At 41.4% G+C, this 19363-nt stretch overlaps 1 protein-coding gene across 2 annotated transcripts in view; it reads left to right on the forward strand.

Annotated features, from left to right (window-relative positions):
- NIN (ninein) overlaps positions 1 to 19363 on the forward strand; it is a 114954-nt gene that overhangs the window by 53332 nt on the left and 42259 nt on the right. For both annotated transcript variants that reach the window (XM_063290563.1, XM_063290564.1), the window contains exons 5-12: positions 9444 to 9483; positions 10492 to 10679; positions 11977 to 12126; positions 13183 to 13350; positions 15366 to 15502; positions 16388 to 16528; positions 17633 to 17807; positions 18937 to 19047. In XM_063290563.1, the coding sequence (XP_063146633.1) occupies positions 9444 to 9483; positions 10492 to 10679; positions 11977 to 12126; positions 13183 to 13350; positions 15366 to 15502; positions 16388 to 16528; positions 17633 to 17807; positions 18937 to 19047 (1110 nt within the window). The remainder of the gene's footprint in view (positions 1 to 9443; positions 9484 to 10491; positions 10680 to 11976; positions 12127 to 13182; positions 13351 to 15365; positions 15503 to 16387; positions 16529 to 17632; positions 17808 to 18936; positions 19048 to 19363) is intronic.

A 19363-nucleotide genomic window follows, 5' to 3' on the forward strand; every position in this document is an offset into this window, starting at 1 on the left:
TGCTGATGCTAGGGAGAGTGGAGGGCAAAAGGAAGAGGGGCCGACCAAGGGCAAGGTGGATGGATGATATTCTAGAGGTGACGGACTTGTCCCTGGGGGAGCTGGGGGTGTTGACGACCGACAGGAAGCTCTGGCGTGGGCTGGTCCATGAAGTCACGAAGAGTCGGAAGCGACTGAACGAATAAACAACAAAAGAGCATCCTAGCGAAGAGTTCTCTTACTTTGATTCTTTCCTCCTTGGATGTTCTTTGAAAATAAGACTGGAACTGCATTTGGGATAGTGAACCCTTTGATGGAAGGGATTTGATGTTGAGGCAAAGGAACCAGTCTGTGAATACTTTTCAGCCCAAGTACCAAGTTGCTGCAGTTGGACCATGAATAAGTGTGGTGTCACAGTGAAGATGCTGAACTAGGGCTGAGGAGATCCACATTTAGTCCCTCTCATAGTCATGGAAGCTTACAATGAGATTGAGGGCTAGACGCTATGTCTCAGCCAACCTTCCCGAAAGGGTTGTTCTGGGGAAAAAACTGGAGGACTGAGTGCTACATATCGTGCCTTGAGTTGCTGGATGAACAATAGGATATGCATCAAACAAATAATAAATCTAACAAATAAAAGAGTAAGGGAAATAAATAAATGATGGAGTGTTCTTTTTACATCCCTATCCATTAATCGTGGAGTTGGAAAGGGCCATTAGGGCAGTGCAGGAATCTAACTTAAAAAGCATCCCTGACAGATGGGTGCCTAGTTTCCACTTGAACACACCCAGTGAAGTGGAGCCCATCATCTTCCTGGTTAATTGGTTCCACTGTCAAACTGTTCTTATTGTCAGGCATTTTTTTTCCTAAATGTTTGAAGAGAACTGTCACATGCCTCCTTAGTCTTCACTGTAGTATATAATCAGCTTCTGTCTGTCTGTCTATCTATCTCAGCAGTCATCTGCTGAAACATAATCAGGACCTTCTAGAATTAGCCCAAGGTCTAGCTGTCCCAGCACTGCAGTGGTCAGACAGATGTCACTGGGAAAGCTCATAAGACGATTCAAGGCACAAAGCCATGCCTCTGCTTGTTTGCTCTAGGATCCAGCAATCTAAAGTATACAGTCCCTAATTGTAAGATTTGGCATAGTAATTAGACTATTTGGATGGATTTGCACAACATGCGTAATTGGCTGTTGCACTGATCTATTTTATGAGTTGGCACAATGCTTTCCACAGACTCCTAAGCTAACCAATTGGGCTGGATATGCATTACCCGCAAAACCACCCCAAAAAGCTAATCTTGTTTAAAGGTAATTTGGAGTAGTATGTTAGGCAAATGCAGCTGTTAAACTGTTAATCTTGTTGAATGTGGTGATAGTAAATTTTTGACCTGATTTAAGGTCAAAGTTATGGGGGGATTGGAGTCTTACGATTATAAAATCTGGGCAGTAGGAAGCAGATGGTTATCCTTGTCTAGGTTCAGAAATTAAGCAGGCTCAGCCTGGTTAATACTCAATAGGAAAGATCAATAGGAAAGCCCAGGGCTGTTTTTAAAGAAACTGCATTAGGAGTTGAACTTCACTTGAAGGCACTTTGCCTTTTTATCATTGTAAAAAGCTGTGCACATTTCATATTATTGTAATTGCTTAGGGCATCTGGAATGTGACTCCATAAACATGCAGAGGTTCATTACAAAATAAATGATCCAAGCTAAGCATAGGCCTTTTGACCATGTATGCCTGCATCCAACAACCTGAAGCAGAACTCCTGTTTTTGCTGAGCATCTGAGATGGAGAGTGGAATAATTTTGATTTTGTTTTTTGCTTTGGAGACAGCCATAAACAATGGCTTCGTTTAGCTAGGGATTAGCAAACCCTCTGAAAAGAAGATGTGACTCAAAGATCAGTGTGTATCAAGAAAGGCTCGCTGAATGTATCCAAAGGCAAAATTTACATGTCTGAGGAATTTTTGGAATCAGCAAGAGTTACATTTCACTGAAGTGCAGCGCAACCAAGAGAAGTTGATGCATCCCAGAGCACATTTTACATCAACCAGGCATGATTTTAGGCTTGATTTTTATGTCACAGAGTCTAAGCTATAAGTGCCTAAACATCACAAAATAACCTCAGCACAGTATCTGTGCCCTTGATCATTTTAATTAATGATACATTCTGGAAGAGAAGAAAAGGCTGTCATACAGCAGCAGATGGTTGGGTGGGAGAAGTTGCTCTGATAGAAAGGAGGAAAGATTGCATTAAGGAATTCTTAACCACAGATGCTTCTCTAGGTTTTGAGTTTGGTCATTGTGAAACTTTCAACCATCTGTTCTTTGGGCTAGCAAAGGCTGTGGGTCTATCAATGTAATATATTCCTGGAATCTAGCATGGGTAAGGACCCCCCTCCATAATGTGCATGACCCTCATCCAGCTGCAGAACAATAGCTGTCTGCATAAGGGTACCTGGCATGACTGGGGGAGGAGGAGGTTTATGGTCCACAGAATCCATAGAGAGTGTCCCCTTTTGTCTTAGCTGCAATCTGTTGGCTTGCCTTTTGAGGCAACCATTTTGGGTTTAGTGACCTCTGACCTCATTCGCCTTCCCTTCACAATGAAGCTCTTGTTGAGCATTGGGTATGGTAATGAGGAAGCGTGTGTGCAAAGGAGATCTGCCAGCTGAGGCTGGTGTGGCAGCATCTAGATACAATGGGGGGCCCTTAATCTGAACTGGCCAAGTGGATATGCTTGCGAAAGAGCAGACTTGCCAATAGAAAGAGCTTTGCCATTTGGTCATCAAACTTAAGTTGACGTTGACAGGTGCTCAGATTGTCCTGCTGTTGATACGGATTTTCAGAATATCATAGGAAGGGCATTCTTTGATGAGTCCATTTTGTTGGAAGTGGCCAGAGCATCATCATCCAAAATGCCCCCCAGTTCTTTTCTATTTCTTTTTCCCTCCCCATTTCTTTTTAAATTATCCTCTTTTCTGGCATTTAATGCATTTTTTCTTCATGCAATGTTCTGTTCCTCAAGTTGCCTCTTAGAGAGGCAGAGCTTGTCTGATATGAGGAGGGAATTCTACGAGGGTGGGGGGAGATTTGTCTTATAAGGTTTGTCCTGAAATTATACTATAGTATGTGTCCATAATTAAAAATGATAGCAATTATCCATAAACTAACAACTCTGAAGAATTATTACTAGTTACTAATATGTTTTTGTATGCATCTCACAATTGGGATTCCAGAGCATAATCTCTAGTAGTTCACAGTTAAGGCATGCGCACTTTATAAACACTTGCTTACACCTTAAATGCTCGAGCTGGTAGGAAGTACAGAGTTTGAAACTGAGAGCATAATTTGTCATCCTAAACGTACATTTAGTAGAGACCTACACCGGGCACAGTCTGTGGTTCTTTGCAGTCACGGGGCTCCTGAGCTTCACCTGGACTTTATTGTCAACTAGGAATGTATTTCAGAATATGAATGGAAAAGTAAATTGTATCCTTCTATGACTGCACCCATAGGAGCAGTTAAGTTGCAATAAGTTTTAAGTACAATCCCAGAACAGCCAGAAGCATCTGATAGAGAGAGGAGATGGTGTTTTCTTTCTGTGAGGAAGTATGGAAGATACTTCAAATCAAATATCCAGTGGGGGATTACAAAAGCTGGAATCCCTAATCCAAAATAAACCTGTATCTGGAGTCTAAATGTTCTTTAATATGAATGGTGGCTAAATATATATAAATTATTATTTTAAAATATTTTAATTTTTTAAAGAAGCTTAATGGACTACAGTAGTGCTTGTCCTCCATGTGTGTATATGAGTTGCATATTCTTAGGAGTCATAAACAACCTAAAAGAAAGATATCTATCTCTTTCTTAACTAATGACAGTGTTTCAATAAATGGAATAGTGTTCAGTATTCACCCTTTCTATAGTCATTTTCATGGCAGATCACTTCCCCCTGATTCCTTAATACTGTTGCTATTGTCGAGTAGGGCAGATGATATAGTGTAATTCTTTGTAAACTAAGTTGATCAAATCAGCTCTCAGCTTTTCTGCATAGGTTCTTCTGTTATACTGAAAGTGTCAGCATAGGTTACTTTATGATGTGCATTTCTGATTTATGGCTGGGTTTACCCAACAGAGGGACACGGTGGCGCTGCGGGTTAAACCGCTGAGCTGCTGAGCTTGCCGATTGGAAGGTTGGCGGTTCAAATCTGCGTGACGGGATGAGCTCCTGTTGCTAGTCCCAGCTCCTGCCAACCTAGCAGTTCGAAAACATGCAAATGTGAGTAGATTAATAGGTACCGCTTCAGCGGGAAGGTAACGGTGTTCTGTTTAGTCATGCCGGCCACATGACCACGGAAGTGTCTACAGACAAATGCCGGCTCTTCGGTTTTGAAATGGAGATGAGCACCGCCCCCTAGAGTCAGACACGACTGGACTTAATGTCAAGGGAAACCTTTACCTTTACCTTTACCTTTACCTTTACCCAACACATTAAGCCATACATTTGAATTGAGAAAACACAGTTGCTGCATTCACATAACAAGCTACATCAAAAGAACTGACACATTACAGTGCAACATGATGGTTTGGGGCATGCAACTTTTGAAGAACCATGACCTACCCAACCTTATTTTAGCCTAGTGTAGTTTGGGAATTGTGAACTAACCCAAAGCTTTGTTTGAAGTCAAAGCCCATATTCCATGAGAGGGATAAATCTTAGAAAAAGTTCCATGAAGGCACACTTCCCTTTTTACAGATAACCCAATTTTTACTGTATGGTGATGCTGCATCTTGAACGTTTGTACCTTAGACCCAACCAAAAGGTCCCTGCAAAATAAATATGGTGATTACTTCAGGAACAGGCATCAGATGTTCATCCAGCCTCCCTTGCTGTCCCTCAAGGTGGGAAGGGGATGATAACTGAACATGGAGGACACTGCACTGAATCTGACTGTAGTTCTTTCCTATCCAACATGCTTTATACATAACTACCCTTGAAAAGTATCTGGAAGTTGCATTAAGTGCAAAATGTAGTAGGTAAGTCCTTACCCTATGTAAATCTTTCATATCATGATTATACTGAAAGATTTACATTGGTTGCCATTTGCTTTCTAGACACAGCTTAAGGTGTTAGTAGTGACATCTAAAGCCCTAAACACCTTTGGGCATGTGTGAGGTGTTGCATCTCCCATTACAAACCTATCTGGCTGTTAAGATCTGCAAAAGAAGGCCTTTTAAAGATGTTCCTCATCAAAGCCTTATTCCACAGGGGCTTTGACAGCTGACAGTGCCCAGGGTGAATTAGCACTATCAACTTCACTGTGTCAAGCATGTACAAAGACCTTATTGTGACTATTTCCAAAACATTAGTGCTGAGAAGAGTACCCTGTTAATAGCCAGCATGGTCAGAAGTAATGACATAATCTAAGGCACTGTTTCTCAACCTTGGTGACTTGAAGATGTGTGGACTTCAGCTCCCAGAATTCCCCAGCCAGCATGTTCTAAAAGTTGCTAAAGTTGACAACCACTGAAAGGCACCTCTTTCTAATCTCATGCCATCTAGATGTGCTGGAGTTCAATTCCTTTATTTCTCCATCCACTTTAGACTTGGGTCTTCTTGCTATAAATCTCTCAGCCATAAAAACCCTGGCACAGGGAAGGTAACGATGGGGGAGTCCTGTTTCCTCCTCAGCCTTCCAGATGGTGAGACACAGAAACTACAATACAGAAGTTTTTAAAGGCAGAGGACCTGATCCAGTTCCCATTATTCTCCTGGTAGTGTAATTAGAATAAACATGATTTAATTTTTGCCTTAGGGCATTAGTTCCTTTCCTGGACGCTTGGCAACTCTTCCTTCAGATCTATTGATCATATGAATTCAGAGTTTTTGTTTTGCTTCATTTTTCCTAGATGCTGCTTTAAAATTCTGGAACCTAAACATCTGTTGAAAATATGGGCTCCTTTTTGCAGTTGTGGTATAAAGAATGAATTGTATCATGAACAGCTGGAGAGGCAGATCTCCTAGAGGCATTGGGAGATATTATATCATTTTGGTTACAGCTGTTTTGATGCCTACTTTAAAAATAAACCAACCATTACCATTACTTGACACATAAGCTAAGTCTTTGCTACTGTCAGATTCTTACAGCTCAAAGCTTTCTATGCGGAATGACAGATGTTGAGCCAGAAGAAGAAAAACAAGCTCCCAAATCCTTGAAGCAATCATTGGTTCTTGTTCTAGATTTGTAGGGGTTAGTTAGAGGGTCCTCTCTTCCCTCTGCAGTTTGGAAGTAGCATGTGGACCTGAGAACTAGAAATGAGTTTGTTTACTCCTTGGTCCCATTCCTATGCAAAATGAACATTGCAGCAAAATCTAAAATTAAAAGGGACCTGTTGCTGAGGGTGATGAACCTTCTCCTGCTCAGTCTGTCTTTTCAAAGGATCATAGAGTGATAGAATGCATTTGTCTCATCCCTTTGGCCCCATGCCTTTTTAATGTAGGAATGGACTGACTTTTCTGCTGTATATGTGAATGGAGATAGATACATCAAAAAACAACATATCACATTTGCCACTTTACTTAGTGCTTTTTTGATGGACCTCATGAAGGACAAGGACCTGGAGTCCTGACAATGCAGAGACCTTGCCTTGACATTCAGCTCTGCCCTTAGAGCAGTGTTTCTCAACCTTGGCAGCTTGAAGATATGTGCACTTCAACTCCCAGAATTCCCCAGCCAGCCATGTTAGCTGGGGAATTCTGGGAGTTGAAGTGCACACATCTCCAAGTTGCCAAGACTGAGAGACATTGCCTTAGATTGCTTGTTTGCTGGGTGGTGTCTGATCTTTCTTGCGTATGCAGGAAGCTGAGGGGGCTCCCCATACCTTCTATGAGCAGCATTGGTATGTTTCCGTACTGTAGATCTGGCACATGTGTACAGAATCTTTCTTTCTGCTCATTCTTCTGCTTCTGTTGTGCTGTCACTTTGTTTCCTTGCTTGCTTTTGTCAAGGGAAGAGATGCGATGTTTACCTATCAGCAGGAAGATATACTTTTTCCCGCCAGACAGTGAAACAGCATTTTAATGGGCTAATTGGAGAGAGGGAGTAAGTGTTTTTCATGCACTTACACTAAATATGAAATCCTTTCGTATTACATCATACTTTCATTATTGGCACAATGCCATCATTGTGTAATTTACAGAAATGATGTAAAGTGGCACAAAATTACATGATTTGTGTCACGTGAGGTTGGCCTCGTTGCTTCTGAGCTTCTGAAGGTCCCTCAAGACTTGGTTGTGTCAACAGACCTGGGGACCCAAGGGGACAGGTGAGCTAGTGAGGTGGCTCCGTTATTATTAACATCCCTTAGCCTTTTGTTCTAGCTCGGTTTTTTATAGTTTTTGATGTTTTTAATTGCTCATAATTAATGTGTTTTTTAGGTATTTATTGCTGTTTTAACTTGTTGTAAGCTGCCCAGAGTCACTTGTAAGAGTGAGATGGGTGGCTATATAAAATAGATAGATAGATGATAGATAGATAGATAGATAGATAGATAGATAGATAGATAGATAGATAGATAGATAGATAGATAGATAGATAGATACAGTAGATGATAGATAGATAGATAGATAGATAGATAGATAGATAGATGCGATAGATAGATAGATAGATGCAGTAGATGATAGATAGATACAGTAGATGATAGATAGATAGATAGATAGATAGATAGATAGATAGATAGATAGATATGCATGAAGACAGCATTGCACAAATGATGTAAATTCTTGCCAAAATTGGGCCTGTTGCATGTGGAGTCTGTTCTGTTGAGGTCTGCTAAATCAAAGTTACCCTGCGTTTTAAATCCATCCATGCCGTGTGAAGTTGTACAATCCAGGACGCTGTAATAATCTTGTTCGTTTGTTCTGTACCCTTCACTGCTCATGCTCAGGATCTGAATAAATAGTTGTGCTGTTGGCATATTTGAATTCCTGTGGCTTTGATAAGGGAGGGGCAAGGAAGAATGGCATTTTACTGTGGCATAATGCAGCATCTGTTCTTGGGAGCCCATGAATGCTGCCTCCTTGGTTTTCCCCTCTGTAAAATGGGAATGTTGAAAGATTCTTGCATGTCCTAAATGCATCTCAGTAAACAATAGCATGCTAGGGAATGTGCCCAGCATGATTTTTCTGTCTTCTCTGCCATTTTCTCTTTTATATCAGGGCTGCCCAGACCTTCTCTCTCAAACTTGAAACACCTAATGTCTTGAAGGAGGAGTCTTTGAAAACAAATAGCCCAGCTCTCCCCAACTTAGCACCCACCTGTATTAATTTTTGTCCACCTATCTAACAGCTTGTTTTTTAATCAGACCCTTCTTCAGCTTTTTGTATTCCAAGTGGAGCTTTTGTTGCTGAAATGACAGCAGCTTGGGAATGATGAGAGGGAAAATAACGTAAAAGAGCCAGTCTGGTCTAGTGGTGAAGGCATCAGACTAGAAACCAGGAGTCTGAGAGTTCTAGTCCTGCCTTAGGCATGAAAGCCGGCTGGGTGACCTTGGGCCAGTCACTCTCTCCAGGCCCACAACTAGGGTCTGTGTCACCCGGGGCAAACATGGATTCCACACCCATTTTGGCGCTGCCCCAGTGCGGCACCCAGGGCACATGCCACGCTTGCACCCCCACAGTTGCAGCCCTGACTCTCTCAGCCCAACTCACCTCACATGGTGGTTGTTGTGGAGAAAATAGGAGGAGGAAGGAGTATTAGGTATGTTCCCCACCTTGAGTTATTTATTAAAATAATAAAGGCGGGATAAAATAAAAAAAATAAAAAAAAATAAATCTAGTTTGCAGATGATATTAAAAGAAGGAGGTGTAATCATTTTGGTGAGAATGAGAAAGGCTCTGCCTCAAGAGCCTTCATGAAGACTTAGCAATGAAAGGCGGGGCAGAAGTAGAATATTTCTATTATTGGTAGTGTTTATTTGATTGTAGAATTGCCTTTCAAAAAAATAGGTAAAGGTAAAGGTTTCCCTTGACATTAAGTCCAGTCGTGTCTGACTCTAGGGGGCGGTGCTCATCTCCGTTTCAAAGCCGAAGAGCCGGCGTTTGTCTGTAGACACTTCCGTGGTCATGTGGCCGGCATGACTAAACAGAACGCCATTACCAAGGAATATTGTGGTACCTTAACTGCAACAACTTCTGGTGGCAGAAGTTTTCATGGGGAAGAAGCTAATTTACTTAGCTAAATTAATTGAAGTGCTTGCATAATTAAATATATCTATACCTGGAATAGGAAAATATTAGTCTTGTTTGGTCTAAACTTTCATCACAGTTATCTGTTACATTTTTAAGGTGCCACCAGATTGGCACTTATGACCCAACAGATTAACGTGATTGCCTTATTTCTATTCTGGGGTTTACCGTATTACAATAAATTTTGTCCCCTGTTTTCTTTCTTAGCATTGGCAGTCCCAGGACAGTGAAGAATATGAAGCTGAAGGTAAGAGAAGACGATGCCACTGTTTCTTTTAAAATAAATGGAATAGGAAGTTGAGTGGGAGAAGGTTGCTTGATTTGAGGGCAGGGAGAAGAGGGATTTTTTATTTTCTACATTAAAAAATTGTTTCATTTTCAGAGCTTCAAAATTGCTGTTACAGCCCTATTTATTTAACATGTTACAGTTCTGCCTTTCACCATATTCAGGATTTTAGAGAGTGTACAATTAATTGTAACATAGTACAGATGCAACACTAAAGTAATTTTCTTGGTTCCAAATTTGTCAAGTACTTTGGAACAACATGTTAAGACACAGTCTGTCTCCAGATTATCCAGAAGTCAGACTAGAAGAGGTACATAATTCTGTTCTGTACGTTTCTGGAAGATTTGGAACAGTCTAAAGTGGCCTATAGGAGCTGAGCAGATCCCAGTCCTTGAGCACATAATGAACTATATTTTTGATAGAACGTTCTAGATTATGTCCACAACAAGCAGTATTGAAGAAGAGGAAAACCCTTACTTTAAAACTGGAACAATGGAAGACAATTTTAAACGATGTCAGCCGGAACTAGAAATGAGATTAAGGCAACATCGTGATGAAGAAACACCGCATAAAACAGCTGTATGGTCCTGTTCATGCCACAGTTAGAAGGATACGAGGATGAGCCTTATGGTTCTCATTTAACCTGCACCAAAAAGATGTTCTTTTAACGAGGCTCTAAATTGATTTTAATCGCTCAAGGAGCTTATTAGACAGTATTGTATTAACTCTCTATATTATTGAGAGTACTGTACAATATTGGGTGGTGTAAATGATTTGGAATAAAATAAGCAGTAAGGAAAAGCAATAGGCTTCACTTTAGTTTAGCCAGACTTTCACCAGGGAGAAAATTGATAAGAGTTTAAACTTCTCGAAAGATTCACCAGCTTTATTTGTGGCTTTCCCTCTGTTTGCCTTTCTAAACATTGGGTTTTTTCTCTCCCAAATCAAGCTTCGTTGCTTTCTTTTTAGGCCAGTTGCGGTTCTGGAATCCTGATGACTTGAATGCATCCCCAAACATCTTCCCCTCTCAGGACTGGATAGAAGAGAAGTTGCATGTGATTTGCAAGAATCTTGGAATCTCCCGAGATGGTCACTTGAACAGAAAGAAGCTTGTCTCCATTTGTGAGCAGTTTGGTTTGCAGAATATTGACACTCAGGTACCTAATGAGGTTCTGTCCTGCCCTGCCCCAGGTCGATATAGCTGCTGGGAAATATTATTCTTATTTCCTTAACTTTGCAAATTTGACCATAAATATATTCTCATAGGTTGGGGGAAAGTACTCTGAGGCTTATAGGTTGCAGGCAGCCTCCTAAACAAGTTTTTATAGTTCTCCAACACTGTGCTGCTGAAATTTGGTAGCAAACCACCAATGGCATGGTTTTCACAGATTTTTGCTGAACATGAAATAAAGCAAGTTTATTAAGCCTCCAGTAGGCTCAATACAAATTTAAATTGTAATCTTCCATGCCCACAGGGAATAAATGAAATGGCCAAACAGTCTCCCCTCCATCTCTCCAGGGACATCAAAACCTTTCCACCCTGCATCCCTCAGTTGACAAAATAATCTTAATATTATGTTTTTGCTACCCCTAGAAGCAAAACAAAGAAAAAAAGGTATCGCTAGTGTCTAGTTCATCACTTTATGGTACAGGGTTCTATGTGCCTTTTGGTTCTAAAAGGTTTTTCACTATATTTATTTTCCATTGTATGATCTGCTTTTCTAAAAATACAGGAGAGGACAGAGTAGAAAAAATTTTTTTTTAATACTTTGGCATAAAGTTTCTTAAGTGTTCCTTCTTTGGGATAGGAAAGTTGCCACAGAACAGATAAAAAGTTGCAGAGACTGATATATGGTTGTCCTATGCATTTTGTGGAAACTTTTATCAAAGTAGAATTCTCATGAAAATAGAGCTACTGAGCCATTCCTTCTGAAACACAAGATCCAGGTCTAGCCATATGACATGTTAGCTCTATTCTCAGCTAGATGTGCTGCATTTAGATAAGCTTAAGACTGAGTCCAGTAACCTCTAAAAATCAGGAAAAGCCCCTTTTAAGTTCAGCCTGACCATCCCAGTGGCTTCATGGGTGCATTTGTGCTGTTTTCTTGGCAACAGTATGGAAGTGGGTTGTCATCGCTGCCTTCTGGGATGTTTTGGGTCTTCCCAGTCTGGCCTACAGCCCTGGGATTCCCAGAGAGATTTTCATCTACAGTAAGTACTAACCAGGACCAACTTTACCCAGCTTCTAAGCCCAGATGAGGTTAGCCAAATGCTGCCACCTGCTCTTCCCCAGCCTCATTTTTCTGGGTTTCAAAATCCCCCAAGACTGCACCAGCAAATTTCAGTTGCACCACATTTTCTGAATGACATTAGGATTTTCCCACCCCTACCCCATGATGCACTGCAAGTCTCGTGGTTAGTTTTCACTAACTTGAATCATTTGCTTCCTCTCAGATGCTGGAAGAAGTGTTTCGCAACCTCGACCACAACAATGGTACCATGAGCATCGAAGACTTTTTCTACGGTTTGTTTAAAATTGGGAAGCCTCTCCCACCTTCTGCCTCAACGCCATACAGGCAATTGAAACGGCATCTTTCTATGCAGGTGGGTGCCCTCAATATGCTTTCTCCATGCACGTCACTAAGATATTCTGCCCTGCACTCCAGCCAAATTTAATTCAGTCTATGTCAAGTATTCCTGAGTTTTGCTTTGAAAATAGCACTTTTAGCACAACTGTAAGGACGGCAAGGAAAATATTCTTACCAAATATTTGTATTATTTCATTTCTATTTGGCAATTTTTTTTCTCCTGGCTTAACTTTCTTATTCCTATTTTTTTCTCTTGGCTTAACTTTCTTATTCCCATTCTTTCTTTTTCTTTGTCCTGAGAGTTCACTGGATATTTATAGATGCTGCTGTTTAATTGGCTGTGGTTGGCCTGCTGTATGTGTGCCATCATCATCAACCAAATCACAAAGCTTGTCTGGAAACTGAAAACTGAAACTATTGTTTGACCTTTATAAAACAGGGGAAAGTAGCAGTGACTTAAGTGCTTTAGTTAAGACTTAAACATTACCCTGAGGCTTGTTGCATGCTGTCATCATAGAATCATAGACTTGAAGAACCCACAAGAATCATCTACTCCAGTGTTTTTCAAACTTGGCAACTTTAAGATGTGTGGACTTCAACTGCTGGCTGGGGATTTCTGGGAGATGAAGTCCACACATCTTTTAAAATTGCCAAGTTTGAAAAACACTCATCTAGTCCAACACTTTGCAATGTACAGGAAAACCAATTAAACTGTCCATGTGGGGTGGCTGTTCAGCCTCTCCTTGAAAGCCTCAAGAGGTGGAAAATCTGGGTGTGTTCAGGGGTTGCTTATTTGGGCTTTTTCTGAGAGAGCAAACCATACCGACAGCTTCAATCTTACTGAGAGGTGAAGCCTTTGGACTGTACCATTACTGTACAGACATGGGGTGTGGGGATGCTGAAATGGAAATACTTCCATTCTTCTGGAAATCAAGCCTATCAAAAAGAAAGTTTCCAAATTAATCAACTTCCTGACATGACTGGGTTTTTTTTCAGAGGACACAATTTACAGGCTGGAGAAAAGCACAATTCTCTCTCTCTCTCTCTCTCTTCCCCCCGCCCCACCTTCCAGGCCTTTGATGGAAGTGGGAGACGTACCACCCCTCCATCAGCAATGACAAGTACAATCAGCTTCCGTGTATTTTCCAGCTTGGATGATGGGATGGGTCATGCTGCCGTGGAACAAATTCTTGATGCTTGGCAAGAACAAGGCATCGAGAATAGTCAGGAGATCTTGAAGGTGATGTATTCCATTGCTACCCAGTTAGTAACATACTTTCAGCAATATATCTGAACAGCGGATTCAACGTATTACTCAAAATCCACCAAGGATTTAAATGGGCTGCCACACATTTAGACCTGGGGAGGATGCTGACAGCGATTTGTCAGAAAGCTTTCACCTTCCCCAGCAACTACATACTCCAGGGCTTCTGGGTGAACGGACGTGGTGCAGTTAAAATGTGGATTATCCAGGCCTTTGTGAGTAAAGGGTAATTCCCCATTGCAGCCTAAGCTGCTCATATCCTTTGCAACTTCTAGCTGTTTTGGAACCTCTCTTAAACATTTCAGTCCAGCATGCAGTTGGACTGGTGTTCAGTCAGGGCTGTGCCCACCACAGGACCTGACTGGCTGCTTCTTGCCCCTCCCATCTGTGCAGAGAAGGCAACCCTCACTGGCTAGCCCCTGTGCCCACCTTTTCCTTTTAGAGATAGTTTTTTCCCAACCAGCCTCCCTGCCTTCCATTTTCTTTTTTTCCCCTGTATTGTACCTTGAGGGTTCAGTAATCAAAGCAGAAGGGAACAGGTTGTGTTTTCATTCCTCCGTGCCACTGTAGGTCAATACAAACTTTGTTGCAAGGAAGGACTGATGGTTCAGCTTCATAGGAGCAGAAGTAACATTCTTCAAAACTTTATAGCTTTATCCCAACATGTGGATTTAAGAAAGAAAGGAAAGCTTTGCAGTACTGTGAGTAGGGGCGGGAAAGCAAAAGTAAAATACTTTAGCCTAGGCAGAAACTTAAGAGAAATAAGGTTTGAATGGAGCAATGACCTTCTAGAGCAGTGTTTCTCAACCTTGGCAACTTTAAGATGTGAGGACATCAACTTCCAGAATTCCCCAGCCAGCATGCTGGCTGGGGAATTCTGGCAATTGAAGTCCTCACATCTTAAAGTCCTCACATCTGTTCTAGAGGGTGGGAAGCAACAGAGCAACTTAACAGAATATCACTGGATCAACTGCAAAATAATTTTTAAAAGGCGGCTGCTGACCAGCAGAGAAGATCGCAGCCAGGACAAAATGGCTGAATAGGGCAGTGACCTGCTGCTGGAGTGGAGGGGATGTGCCAAGCACTGTAGTCAATCAGAGCTGGGGTTATCACTATATTGGAATGAAGTGCTGCAGACCATCTGCTTGGAAGGGCTTAAGATGGCTTACAACGCTTTTGAAGTATGTGGTGGGTGCCTTTGTCAAAAGCTAAAGCAGTGGGTGGTGTGTTCTCAAAATGGGACAAGCAGGAAGTATGAATCTTCCCCATCTGTCAGAGCTAAGTGTACCATTCCCAGGAGCGGCCATTAGATACCTGTAGGACCATGATGGCACAACAAGATGAAGCTGGGTTCAGATTCCACCCAAGTATGTGTTTGCCTGCTGAGCTCTGCTTGTTTGTGCAGAGGGAAAATCCGGTCTGCGGAACAGATAATGCCCATGAAGTCAAATTAGCACTGACATTTTTCATAAGATCTATCCATTTGGTATCCACCCCGAAAGTCTCTCAAACATTGCCATCATTGTGCAAAGCATCATTCTACTGGGACTGCTGAGGTAAGTAGGTTGCACTGAGAACCTGAGCAAGACCCATCTGTTATATGTACCGTGTGGTTCCACTCACATCTTCCTAATTATTCATACATTCCAAATCAGAAAGCAATAAATCTTCCAAGAATAAAGGCATTGTGCAGCTTCTCCTTTGCTACCGTCTTGTCATCTTCCAAGGTGGAAGAGACAGAAAGGGAAGGGAAGTCATTTTTAAAGGCACAATAGGCTGAAACATTTTTTCCTCTAGCATCTGAGGGTTTTGTTTTGCTTTGGTTTTTTGCATGCAAAGTTGAACTGGAGAGAAGGAGCAGAACTTTGCATTGTCTGATTCTTCTCCAGGGTTAGACTGGGGGAGAAACTTGAGCCACTTCCCCTAGTCTGGTTAGAATGTAATGAGAAAAATCAAAACTGACAAGTTTGTTCATCCTAACTATCCGGCAGGCCTTAGATTTCAGTTTGGATGGAAAAATTAACCTGGCTGAACTCACTTTTGCCCTGGAAAACGAGCTTCTCATAGCAAAGAATGGGATATATCAAGCAGCACTGGCTGCTTTCAAAATGGAGATTCGGCATTTGATGTGAGTATCTATCATAAATATGTATACAATGAGATGGAGATAATAAACAGGGTAAATGCCTTATGAAAATCACCACCACTGTGATCAGTTGCGGTGTTGTAAATCAGCTTCAACAAAAGCCGGAAATGTAGGGCAGTGGGGATTCCCCAAGGAGGACTTCACTTCAGTCAAAGCGCTAGATCAGAGTTGCCTTGCTGCTTCAGTCTGAATGCTATGCACAGAGGCCAATTTCCAGCTGAGTGAAGTCTTCAGCTGGAGACAATCTGCTTCGGCTCAAGGCGCTGCAGCAAAGCAACTGATGAGGGGACTGGAAAGCTCTGCAAAAACCAAGGCTGAACATAGCAGGAGGATAATAAGGAAAAGGTCTCTTACTTTCCAAACTGGGTTTGATTTCTAAAGATCTGTGAAATCCAGAACTGGGCTTCATGCTTTAAATGGTTGTGGTTGAAGAGAATTGGCAGGCTGTAGCACTGAAGCTTCATGTTTTGCACCCTTTCTTGACATCCATAGACATATATCAGCTCAGGTGGCAAATTCTCTTCCTTATAAAACCTCTGACCTGAGTTAGCCTGCTGGTTCGGAAGGGAGCTCTGCGTAGACTCATGCATACTCATTGCTCCCATCTCTGTCACTGCCACCCTACTTTGACTCCTGTAATTCATTAGGGCTTGCTTTCTAGCATAACCTCACAACCTGAAAGATTTCACATAACGAAAGCCCAACACTGCCACGTTGCCTAATAGTGACTTATAAACTTGAGCAAGATATTCCTGCATACAGGTAGATATACTCACAAGTATGCTTGGGAATGGTCAAAGCATTATCTTCTCTGTGTTGCTGGGAAGCTCAGCAAGTATTATCTGATAACTGAGGTTTATTTTTTAGGGAACGGGCTGATCTAGTTCTAAGGGAAAAGGAGAAACTGCGTCTGGATTTGGAGAAAGTGGAGAAACGAGCATCACTAATGGCCACCGAAGTGGATGACCATCATGCTGCCATTGAACGCCAAAATGAATACAATCTAAGGTATGTTGCCTTTACCTCAGGATTCACAGTCTCTCTTCATGGCGTCACTGTGATTTAAGTGACAGCTAGATCTCTTGAAATAACAGTTGACAAAGTTGGCCGTGGGTTCCAGTGAGTCGTGAATGTTGGAAAAAGGCTGGGAAGTAGATCTGCAGGGTTGACCTCTTAAATCGCTTTGTTGGCATGCTTCAGAATATCAGTGGGGAGGATGGACTAAGAACTGCAGGGTGAGGCATGTTGAGGAGATTCATAACACCCCTGAAGTGGGGTGGGAAGACCGTGTGCTGTATACAACCCCCAAATCCACTTTTACCACCTCTTGTGCCCCAGGATCACATCACCAAAATTAAGTAATAAATCATTGTTTTTTAGTGATGTAATTTTTCACTAAAAAAAGGTCTTAAAATACTGAATATGCACAAAGCCTTCACATATATGACTTAACATACAGTATATGACTCCAGGTGGCTTGCTTACACTCCCATATTCAGTAACAAAGGTTAAAACAATAAATCTCATAGATTCAGTGATACTTATCAGTAAAATGGGTTATAATCAGTGACAATACATAACCATCTCACACACCAAAGAACAATAAAAAAATCAGTCATAACAGATACTTACATTACTGGAAGGATCAACCTCACAATTTATTAGCTTTCTGGAAGCATCAGGTTTTAATAGCTTTCCAAAATCCCAACAAGATTGGGACTAGGCAAATCTCAAGAGAAACACTGTTGCAAAGAAGGGTGCAGGGACTGAGAAAGGTGAATATTTGGATCCATGAAATACAATTCTCAGTTCACCCAAATTTCCATATGCTGTCTTGGTGTCATCCAGGATTCTGTAGTATTTTCATACATTTAGAAATTCACAGGCACCATTTGCCTTGGGAATGAGAACTTTGTTTTTAAATCCTCTCTGGCGAGGATGGCCTGGGATTGTTTTATGAGGCCATTCATATAACAAGAAGATCCCACCCTGAATGCCCATTTTACTGATCAATATTACTGAATCTATGAGATTTTGCTAGGTTGCTGCCACCCATTGATTTCCAATGAATTGATTACTCAACGCCTGGCCTTTCTTAATCTGTGTGCGTAGCAAGCTGGATGAGGAGTACAAGGAACGTGTTGCAGCTCTCAAAACAGAGCTTCAGAAAGATCGTGAGCGAATACAGCAGCAGGCCAGCAAGCAACAAGCAGAACTGGAGCAGGAGATAGAGAAGATGAAAACCGAAGAGAATTATCTCCAGGACCGCCTTGCTTTGACACTGAAGGTAACAACTGGCTTAAAGCAGGAGGCTGCAACTTATTTCATACCACAGACCATGCTTGGCCTTTGAGTGTTTACAGGGAGCTGTATTCCAAAATGTAAACAGGGCCAGGCTAAAGTAAGGGATGGGACCATGACAAAAATTAAAATTAAAATAATCTAAATGCAATTCTTATTACTTCTCATGCATTAAATAACTTTGCCACACTCATATTTATTTGATAGATGCATTTATTTAGAGGAGCATCAGGCTGTATGTGCATCTCAGGGCCTAAAAGAAGTAACCCAGTTCTTTGAAAATGATCCTAATGTGTATGAATGCCTTTCTCCCCATCTGGACTGCATTTATTGCATGCACCTAATTTTTTATGTGCAAATCAATGGGCTTACATTTGGACTGTTGTATTTAATTAAAAAGCTTGATGTAAGCTTTTAAAATTATGCAAAAAAGTATTCTTCTGGGAGCTGAAGAAAAGGAGGCGGGATGGGAAAGGTGAAGATAGCTTCTTGTAACATGATGTTCCATGCTACATCTATAGAGTCATTTGAATGCATAAACCAGTGCTTCCCAAACCTGCGTAATTACCCAACATTGGGCAAAAGTGGGTTTTTTTGGGTAATGGCACATGAACCCATTACTCAATCACAACAGGGACATTTAAATTGACTTAAAGTGTTTTACCTACATTAGGTAAAAAGGACTTTCTGATAAGTGGTTTTGGGTAATAAAGGAAAAGGTTTGGGAAGCGCTGGCATAAAATGAAAGTCACTTTTAAGGCAGTTAATTAGGTTTTAGGAAAAGGCAAGGGGTTTCTCCTTTAAATATTATAATGTCCCCCCAGGAACCAAGCAAGACATGGAGACCATACATTCCCTTAGATTTTCAAACTAGCCTCCTCTGGACCTGAACAGCAGCCCTTTAAATATTGCTCACTCTCATCTAATGTCACCCAAAGTCCTTTTGATTTGTTGGAAGTACAATTACCAGCATTTCCAGTAAGGCTGCATGAAAAGTCCAGATATTATTAATAATATCAGGTTGAAGAAAACTGATCTAGGAAAAATACAGTCAATTCTATGTATTGCTTGGGAACCAAATGGGATACTTAGAGACCCTCTGGATTCCTTTTTAGGAAAATAGTCGCTTAGAGCATGAGCTCCTGGAAACTGGAGAGAAGTTGGTGAAGTACGAAAGCATGATGAGCAAATTGCAGAATAATTGGGAAAACGTCTTAGCAGAGAAGGTAAGTTGCATCTGCTTTTTAGCAATGCTGTTGGTGTTTTGTTCAGCGCACCAGGAGGTTGCCTCTTCAGACAAGAAGAAAGCAAAATCCCAGAATATATTAAAAATGTCCTTCTAATCCAGGGTTCCGTGCCAAAAGTAATGATGCAGAGACTCCTTGAAAGTAAGATAGCAAGTTGGATGCAATAAAAGTCCACTCTTAGCCATCTGAAACTTCGCAAAGATGTCTGGACCTATATTTTCAAACTTGCAGTTCATCTCACAGAAAAGCCATTCAGCAAGTAACTGCAAGAATAGGGACTATATTACTACCCCTA

The sequence above is a fragment of the Candoia aspera genome, chromosome 1 (genome assembly GCF_035149785.1).
Source record: "Candoia aspera isolate rCanAsp1 chromosome 1, rCanAsp1.hap2, whole genome shotgun sequence".
In the NCBI taxonomy this organism is placed as follows: Eukaryota; Metazoa; Chordata; class Lepidosauria; order Squamata; family Boidae; genus Candoia; species Candoia aspera.